Source organism: Conger conger, chromosome 17 (genome assembly GCF_963514075.1).
Source record: "Conger conger chromosome 17, fConCon1.1, whole genome shotgun sequence".
In the NCBI taxonomy this organism is placed as follows: Eukaryota; Metazoa; Chordata; class Actinopteri; order Anguilliformes; family Congridae; genus Conger; species Conger conger.
This window is the reverse complement of record NC_083776.1, coordinates 4,101,495-4,111,238: the sequence shown is the minus strand read 5'-3', so window position 1 is coordinate 4,111,238 and position 9,744 is coordinate 4,101,495. Positions and strand designations below refer to the sequence as shown.

Here is a 9,744-nt window from a genome sequence, read left to right as displayed (position 1 = left end):
GAGCACTTGTTGCTAAAACAAAAAAACCAAGAGGCTGGTAAATGCACATTTTATTCAAACTCCTCATTGTGACCAGATGTGTACAGAGACAGTCATTATGCGTAAAGAGTTCAGTTTTTTTTCAGCAAGAAACCACAACCACAAAAATAAAACCTCATGAAAGATTGATATATTGGGATATTTTGCATGCAGGGTAATGAAACTTGTTAACAGAAGGACTGATAATGGATCATTTAAAAATCATGGTATAATGGTAAATGATAAAATCAAAAAATTAAACCACAATACCAGCCATATTGAGATATTTTGAACAGAATCAACTGTTATTTATTAACTGAAGTACTTGAGCAATGAATAAAAAACCCTCAAATTAAACTGCATGATAGATTGAGATATTGGGATACTTTGCTAGCAGGCTAATGATATTTAATGACTGATGTACTGGCTGTTGATGCTTGCAGAAATGGCCTTTGTGTTTAGGGCAGTAAGTGGTCTCTCACCAGACGTTGAGCAGGTTTGAGTGCAGGTGCAGACTGTGGGGGAAACGTGGAGCCTGAGACACCCAGTACGGGGTCACCACCTGCTGCTCCAGCCATGCCTGGGCATCCGGCTCAGCCACTGTAACCCCACAAATCGTGTTTATGCACCCCCGGAAATCACATTACTGCACCCCCAGAAATCACACAACTGTAACCCCCCAAATCCCACAACTGTAAACCCCAGAAATCACATTAATGCACCCCCAGAAATCACATTAATGCACCCCCAGAAATCACATTAATGCACCCCCAGAAATCACATTAATGCACCCCCAGAAATCACATTAATGCACCCCCAGAAATCACATTAATGCACCCCGAGAAATCACATTAATGCACCCCCAGAAATCACATTCCGACTTGAAATATGCACTGCATTTAGAAGGATTGGTAATTGTATATGGTGTACATTTAGAATAAAAAATTAATAAACAAATGTGTTCTTTAGTTGACATTTTACAGTTGATTAGACTAAAATGTCAGCAATGCAGGGTTAAGGGCCTTGCTCAAGGGCCCAACGGCTGTGCGGATCTTATTGTGGCGACACCGGGGATCGAACCACCGACCTTTCTGGGTCCCAGTCATGTACCTTAGCCACGAGGCAACAGGCTGCCCATATTTTCGTTATAAAAGTCCCACGTGATATTATTATTATTCAGATTAAGTGTAATGTTTTGCTGAATCGAACCTCAGAGAAAGAAAAAAAAAACACACTGCCTGTACTGCCTGTAATGTTAGGCTTTTACAATTGTAAGCGATACCATGGCTACCTAGAAGATGGTACAGAAAACTAATATTTTGGCCATAAAAATGAACAGCCCCAGGACAGGATTTTGTGAGCTCAAATATGACTATATTCTCACCTGCCCAGGTGACCTGATGGTCCTCCTGGGGGGTTCTGTCCACCTGTATCCCAGAATCCTCTCTACTGAAAGACATTTCACTGTCTTCTTCTTCACTCTCCTCCTCTGACCATTCCTGAAAGGGAGTCCAAAATCATTTCAGGCACATCAATCACTGCTTGCATCAGTCTTGAATATGCAGTTTTTAAAAAAAGTTGGTTTTGAACATTACTACCAACAGCCCACTTCTATCCACAGATATGGACAGGATTTAACACGGAACCAACAAGTGAAAATTGGCGGAGAAAACTCACAGGTGTATCTGGGTAGGGGCCCGTTTCAATCTCCTCACCCTCCATCAGATATTTACCCCAGTCAAAGTCATCTTCCTTCTCTAAATAAAGGAAACAAATATTTTCAAATGTGCCTATACGGGTTGACTAAATGTAGTAAATTACATTACATTACATTCAAGGCATTTGCCAGATGCTCTTTTCCAGAGCGACATACAGTTGATTAGACTAAGCAGGAGACAATCCTCCACTGGAGCAATGCAGGGTTAAGGGCCTTGCTCAAGGGCCCCACGGCTGTGCAGATCTTATTGTGGCTACACCGGGGATCCGACCTTGTGGGTCCCAGTCATGTACCTTAACCACCATGCTACAGGCCGCCCTAATAGTGGATGTTGGCTAATGTCAGCTAATGGACATTCATAAACATGCTCACCCAACTCATTCCTTCTGGGTCTCTCACTGTAGTTTGAGTTTGACGGAGAGTCAGAGAGAAACAGCAACAAAGCCAGGATGCTGTGATGAACATCTGTCTGCAATGCAAATTATGAATAAAAAATAAAAGCTCTGTCACAGGACAGAGCCAAGGCACAGACAGCCCTGGTGTAAAAAAAAACAAAAAACAGCTAAAATACCAGCTGTTTCAAAACATAGCTTGAGCTGGTCAAACCATGTTAAGTATAGAGCTGGTTGAACTGGTCAACCAGCTACCAGCGGTTTCAAAACCTAGCTTGAGCCGTTCTTGCAGCAGAGAGTAGACGCACTATATGACAGCAAGGCACACTCAATACAGTGACAAACTCTACAGTAGTGTACCTTGGTTCCCTCAACGTTGGGTAAGGGTGAGTTCAGGAACTCTTCTGTAAGTTCCATCCAGCTCTGCGCTTTGATCAAGTCCGAGTGAAGCATAAGTTTTTCATAAATCCTTGAAAAGAGAATCGTAATGTAAAATGTAGATGCAGCGAGGTAGTCAATTTGCTCAAGACGATTGTTAAGAGAACTTACCCATTTACAGAACGCTGCACTTCGTGACTGTTCACATCCAGGTAACGATGGAACCTGTACAATTATGCATAAAAGTAATGTTGTCAATGTTGTTTTGAATTCACCATTTGTCATCAAACATCGACCCGACCAACTGGACAGCTTGCTATGTTATCAATTAAGAACCGGAGCATCATCAGTAGTGGTCAGTATGTTAACGATACTTTGAGAGGTGTGAAGAATCCTGACCTGAAGTTTGACCAGGCGAATTTCAGCGCCGTTTGAAAATTCTGGTCCTCTTCGTCCTCTATCGCACACAGGTGTTTTATTAGTTGCTTGGCATCTTTATCCATGTCTTTTTCGAAATTCGTCCAGTGAGCCATTCTGATAGATTGTGCTTGCTAGCTAGCTAGCTAGCTAGTACAGAAGAAGGTAACCGCTTCAATTCGGTGCAAGACAAGTGATCATTTAGTATTGGATTACTGCTTGTAAAACAGTCACCTTACAAACCAACACACAATTATCTATTTGCAAAGGTGGCTAGCCAGCCATGCACTAATGGCTTCGATCTTGCATTTGCTGTGCTAATCAATCTGGTAGCTACAATAGAACCATTCAGCCAAGTAGCTACCGCTAGGTCGCTTAGGAAGTGACTGATTGCTCTGGTGACAGCTTCGCCAACTTAACTATGTTGAAGCACTGATACATATTTTGCCTAGATAGTTGCCTTAGGTTACCAGGATCATGTAAAGTTGCAGTGGTCGGTTCTGAACAGTCGCCAGGTCGTTATCGAGTTAGCCGTTTCATTGCTGCCTGTGCAACCAACCCATATGAGTACAGTGAGCCAACCAAACAACCCGCCCGCACCTCCCCGTTCAGCTACAGTTTGGTGGCCAACCAGTGCGTTTCACGGAACAATGCAAGCCTTATCTATTTCATTTTTGAAGTCTACAGTCGTTGATATTGCAACAGACGTGTATGCAGTATTTAACTGGAGCTTTAAGTTTGCATTCTTTTTTAGTGCATATGCGCTAGCTATGTAGAAACAGAGAATAGAGAAAATGCCATTTAGTGTCAGTGCTCCCGACAAGACTAAAGTATTTACATTCTATAGTGAATACTTTACTATAGTTTTGCTGGAAACAATAATAATTTATTTCTAAGTATCAATAACACACTTTGTTACGGCCCAACCTCTCCCATGGTCTAAATAAAAAATAAAAAAGGCACCTTCTAAACTTAGTTGTTCTCTTCCAAAGTCTCTCTTTTTCAACTGCAGTCAGTCATAATTCACATTTATAAAAACTACAAAAAAGCAAAGCATACAACTCTGGTAGCATTTTACACCGAGTCAAATTTGCGCACACCGCCACAGGGAGTCTTGTTCAGATCCCGGACGAGCGCCCAATATGTTACGACCAGCCCTCTTGGGTCGCAACACAAAATTGGAAAACATACAGTGTTTATAAAAAATAGAAGTATTTATTAACAAAAAGACCAAAACAAGCAATATGGGCAGTGTGGAACCCTGATGGTAACAATGAACCAATTTTTTTCCCAGGAAACGTGTTTTAGTTTTCATATGGAACGTCATTATCTATCGTGTATTCGCTATGTATCACAATAAAAGTCCAATAGTGGCTGGATATATTAATTTATACATATATATATACATTTATATATATAATATATATACATTTTCATACACATATGGAATTTGTATACAACTTCGGACACAGAGGACCTTGAAACGGTTTATTGTGTATCCCACTTTACATTCAGTTCTACAAAATATGAACGCAAAAGTCAAACATGATTCCTAAATTTACAAATGTTGCAATGTGAAGTTGGTCTGCTTGTGAAGTCTCTGGCCTAGATCTCATGTCGAAATTATGCATCAGTTAAAATGAAACCATAAATTAACATTTCACTTTTGTAAAATGTGACCATTCAAGGTGAAGCATAAATACAACATTACAAATTAGTGCAAACTTCTTTCACATAAAAAGAAACAAGGACTAAACATATGAGGAATTATACAGACTGGCAAACAAGCAATACTCAAAACAAAAAAGGTAATTTCTAAATAAAATAAAATAATAGGGCCTAAGATTCATTACAGCAATAAAACTCCCTAAAATTAGTAGTAGAGGTACTGAACCAAAACATGTAATAAAGTCTGAACGGAAGGCAAATATTTAAATATTTATAACCCAATACACAAAACAATCTTACTCTATTTACATCAACATGATCAATACAAATGTTGTACAAAAGCAAAAAAGTATACATCTGAAGATATGTTATACAAAATTTAACTTGTTTCACAACGCTAAAACACAAACATAATGTCTTAAACATGTCATACTCAACAAATAGCTGGAAATAGACAATAATATGTCAAAAGACTAAAACAGAGGAATTGGGTTCTCCTGGTGGCTCCAATAAACAGGTGAAGGTGACACACATTTATGTGCAATACATGATTGGGGAAAGTATGAAAACACTCAGTCAATATAAGACTGACATTTAAAAACAAATGTGCATCTAACAAGTCGAGAGCTAAAATTACATTCAATATATAAACGAGTGTACAATTACATGTAACAAAACTTTCTATCCCGTTTGTGTGATTAGTGTAACTTCAGTGAACATAGAAATTAAACCCACACAGATTTCAGCTCACTGTGTGAGGGAATTCAAAATACTGGCATTTAAAATACAATACCTTTCAAGAATTTGTGATCACTGAGAACTCTTTATGTTTTTGAAATAAACTGATACTCTTATAAGGTCCAATATTTGTGTTACTTTGCCCATTTGTTCTTGTTTGCCAGTTTCAGAAGCGGCTTTTCTTTTAAACTGTACAACGTCAGCACCTTGCTAATGCTACCTTGAAGGGGAAAAAGTCAATTTCTTTCAAAAACATAAACATTTCTTTGGTGATTCAAAACCTTTGAAAGGTAGTGTATATAAACACAAAAAAACCGGATACTACATTTTCCTTCCAGGTTACAGGGTTTCATAATCCCATCTGCATGTCCGCAAAATTGAAGAAGTTGTCCACATCAGCTGAGGAGGAATTCTTGTTTTCTGAAACAAAAACCTGGGAGAGAAAAAAAATCTGAAAGTATTAAACTCACTTAAAGATCACATCATGTCCACTCTATGATTAAAATACATAGACTAATGCAATATGGAGGAGGCAAGGTGCTTTACCTGGGTTCCACCGAACACTTCGTTGGAGATTTTCCGGCAGGTCTCCACTACACCATCTCCATTCAGCTCCAGAGCCACCACTGGTCCTAAAATAACTCGACAATTACCTCTCAGATATTCCACAGCATCGTCCATACCTCTACTCCATGTTAATCAGCATAGTCCTTAAATTTCAGTAACAAATTTAAGCAAATATTGAAAGCTTTATCCACACATATTACACTTTTCCCAGGTGGGAACTACACATTCTTGGAGGTAAATGAAATGAAAAGAGCTATCAGATCATGAGTGGAAAGGCACAATTATCAGGAGTGTCCGGTCTTCTCTGAAATGGTGTGGTGTGGTGTGGGTGCAGGTTTTTGTTTTAGCCCAGCACTACGACACTTGATTTCACCCAATCAAAGTCTGAACTGAAGACCACGGTTAGCTATTAGCTGAATCAGGTGTCGTAGCGCTGGGCTAAAACAAAAACCTGCACCCCCAACTGGCCCGTTTCGGACGAAATCGGACACCCCGCGCAATGCAATCACATCATCACCTCACAATACGGACCGTGTCTTTCATCGCTGTGAGTAATGTACACATGGCAGCCAGTCCACCTGAACACACCCATAAACACACCTTTAGTTATCAGCTCTGTGAGAGTCTCGGCGTTGTTCTGGAACACTCTCCTGACGTCCTCTGGGCGCATCGACACCTCCTTGGTCTGAATGACAGCAAAGCCCTTCCGCGTAACCTGTGTGGGTGCGAGGACACAAACGGAGTGTGTTACACAGGAACCGCATGTGTGAAAGTGAAAAGGGTAGATACTTTCAGCAGGACTATATGATACGGAATTTACTTTGTGGTGGTGGGACATTTTACAATTTTCAATAGGTACATAGGCTGATTTGTCTTTGCATTTTACTCTGTAGTACTCTTTTTATTTTGTGCAATCTGTTGGCGAGTACTCATCTGCTCATGTTTTACCAGTTTTAATATATATTACATACTATCTATGTGTTTAATAAAACTAATCAATATCCAGGTTTGTCTTTGCATTCATTGTAGGTAACAGGGCTACTTTCTTATTTCCAGCACCAATATATCAGCTAAAGCGCAAAGTGTGATGCATTTTAAAGAGGGGAATCCAGAAGTTGCTCCTCGCCTCGTCGATGAGTTTCCTGGCGTCGGTGGCGGTGTGCTCCCCGGCGAAGAACATGAAGAGGCAGGACTCGTCGCTCTGTTTACGCCTCCCTCCGCGAGTCAGCGGCACCGCGCTCGCTCCGGCGTCGGCGGAGATCCGCACAGACGCGAACTCGGATCCGGGCTCCGGCAGCGGCACGCAGTCCAGCACCGCGCTGCTCTCGGGCAGCAGGCCCCAGTTGGTCTCGCCGGAGACCGGCGTGAAGTCGTGTATGTTGCTCCAGTTGTTGTTGAAGACGCTGAGGCCGGCGTCCCTGAAGTGGGCGCCCAGCTCAGGGTAGGAGTACTGGAAGCAGCCGAACTTCATGCCCGTGGAGGCCTCGATGATGGGCTGCGTCGCGCAGCACAGGAACACCTCCATCTTCTTGCAGTCGCGCGTGCGGAACTGCTGGCAGGCCACCGTGCACTTAATCTCCTTGCAGTCGCGGAAGAAGACGCTGCCCTTGACGGGGCCCAGCACAACGCGGCAGTTGACGCAGTCGTCGATGGTGATGGTGGCCGAGTGGTCCAGGATGAAGATGTTGCAGTTCTCACACTCCTGGATGACAAACTGCTGCCCGTTCAGTTTGCCAGGGAGACGGCCAACCGTAGCATCCTTGAGTCCTGTCAGCATGAAGTCTTTGGGGTCCACCTGCAAGAAGAACGACCACCGGCTCTTGAGATGACACTATACACTTTTAATGCTTAAATTCCTTGTTTTTATAATCTTATACTGACTATTTTAGTTGTAGTATTTATTACTGAATGGTATTTACATATGTAGCACATTGAGATGCATCGTTCAAATGCACCTACAATAACAAAATATGGTATTATAAGGTTTTGAAAGCCTACATCTAGGCGATAAATGGCTATCCTGTGATTTCATAACAGTAGAGTACCTTACACCCCCCCCCCAGAAATGGTTCACCACATTATCCACACAGCTCAGAAACACTGAAGCTGATTGAGCGTAGGCCGACATCAAGACTGCCTCGCATAAGGCTAAGGGAACCTTCTAAATAAGGGACCGTACAACGCAGTTCATCTGAACTGCATGAGAGTATTTAAGTATGGGCTATGACAAATAACTTACGTCCAGCGCATGAAAGCAATTTAATTTATGGACGATCACCATCCGTCATCACTGCAATAACTACTTGAGCCGAATTGTACCAGTTTTACTAGTGCAGTTTTACAACAACAAAAAACTGTAGATAGTGAGTCGTGTAATATTTTATCCCGAAATTAGATACCTAAGCTACTTGTGTTTCAGACGCCATCTGTTGAAAACTTTCACTTAACCAGGGCAAGTAGCAAATCTTCGTTCTTTGTATTCAGTTTGCATTTAACACCACGTGGCTCACAGGCTGTTCGCTTCAAAAGCAGGTGCCGACGATTTAGCGGCGTTTATATTGGCAGGTAATGAGGCTTAAGAGGTGTGACCGTTAGCAAGCTACTCAAAGTGCATTGCATGCATTAAATTAGCTTTCGCATAATACCTAGCTGGCTAGCTAGCCAGATAGTTAGCCAGAATGCCTAACCTTACGTGTGCTGACTAATCTGATTATGAGCTCTACCGAAATAAATTGCCTTAACAAGCCAGCATTACACGAGAAGACTGGAACTGGAACACATGGGGGCATTAAAACGCTACATTTGCTAGCTATGTTAGGTCAAAAACTATCGACTAACTATATATAACGTTAATAACACGGTTACGTTACTTTAACAAAACGTTACTGCATGACCAGTGAGAGGCAAACCCTCTCCAACTCGCCACAGTTACGCAGCGTTGAATTGTGTCACACAATCACTGTTTCCCACGACACATTCGCACCGCTAGCCGGCTCGCAGGGACAGATTTAATCTTAACGCCATTATAGCGCACTCCATACCTTCTCTCGCTTGTCCCAGCTGTACTTTGGTGCCTCTTCAACATTGTCGCTGACCGCATTGTTTGTACTGTTTTCTGTCGTCGTTGTAGTAAGATCCTTTTTGGAAGATTTTCTTTTGGATTTCTTAGAAAAGAAACAGCCCATTTCTAAATAATGTCACGACTTCTGGAAATTCAAATAATAAACGGGTCAGATATCAGGAATTTCCACCACTATGTCGGTGGGTAATTCGTATTTATATTATTTTGTAGATGTTTGTCGTTTTTATTCGCTAGCTAGCTAGGTAGCTACCTACAAACACAAACACTTCTTGAGCGCCTTGCGTTTCCCTACCAATCAAAACAACCAATCAACACCTCGCAATCCGTTACTTAGGAACAGCGAATCACCGAAAGGAAAGGAGGAAGCGTTACCTTGGTAAAAACAACGACCAATCAAATCTGTTTTCTATTCTAGAAGGGCGTCTAATGCAACTTACAGTATTAACGTGTTACTGGACCGTTTAGAAATACTGTTCTTATTAAACAAATTATAATTACATGCTACAAAACAGAATATATGAACACGGATTTATTTCTTCGAGTCCGCTTCCGTCTATGTATTGTTACTATATTGTGACAATCCACGACACAGGAGTCAGAATCCAGAAATGTTTTGTCAGACATAGTTGCAGAGTGTGCGTGTATCATTGGAATAAATAAAACCGTGGTCCAATATATGTCCAATACACGAATGTACATATGCACAGTCACGTAACTAATGATACCCACAAGAATTGGGACCCTGACAGTGTTGAAATGATTTGCAT

General features: G+C 41.5%; 2 protein-coding genes across 3 annotated transcripts in view; both read right to left on the bottom strand.

Moving 5' to 3' along the window:
- The window catches only part of tubgcp5 (tubulin gamma complex component 5), a 19,128-nt gene extending 15,587 nt beyond the window's left edge, over positions 1-3,541 (bottom strand). The window contains exons 1-7 of the mRNA XM_061226294.1: positions 2,905-3,541; positions 2,677-2,730; positions 2,488-2,596; positions 2,108-2,204; positions 1,696-1,775; positions 1,403-1,517; positions 501-618 (exon numbers count right to left, since the gene is read on the bottom strand). Of these exons, the coding sequence (XP_061082278.1) occupies positions 501-618; positions 1,403-1,517; positions 1,696-1,775; positions 2,108-2,204; positions 2,488-2,596; positions 2,677-2,730; positions 2,905-3,038 (707 nt within the window). The 5' untranslated portion in view covers positions 3,039-3,541. The remainder of the gene's footprint in view (positions 1-500; positions 619-1,402; positions 1,518-1,695; positions 1,776-2,107; positions 2,205-2,487; positions 2,597-2,676; positions 2,731-2,904) is intronic.
- Positions 3,542-4,396: 855 nt separating this feature from the next.
- LOC133116952 (protein XRP2-like) lies at positions 4,397-9,259 on the bottom strand. Of its 2 annotated transcripts, none has more exons than XM_061226984.1 (5): positions 8,937-9,259; positions 7,022-7,690; positions 6,496-6,610; positions 5,875-5,960; positions 4,397-5,761 (listed from the first exon to the last, which is right to left on the bottom strand). In XM_061226984.1, exons 1-5 carry the CDS (start codon positions 9,078-9,080, stop codon positions 5,678-5,680), a joined length of 1,098 nt encoding a protein of 365 aa, XP_061082968.1. In that variant the 5' UTR covers positions 9,081-9,259; the 3' UTR covers positions 4,397-5,677. The 2 variants fall into 2 exon arrangements, with proteins under 2 accessions (XP_061082968.1, XP_061082969.1); XM_061226985.1 differs by lacking the exon at positions 8,937-9,259 and adding an exon at positions 8,295-8,411.
- Positions 9,260-9,744: the final 485 nt, after the last annotated feature.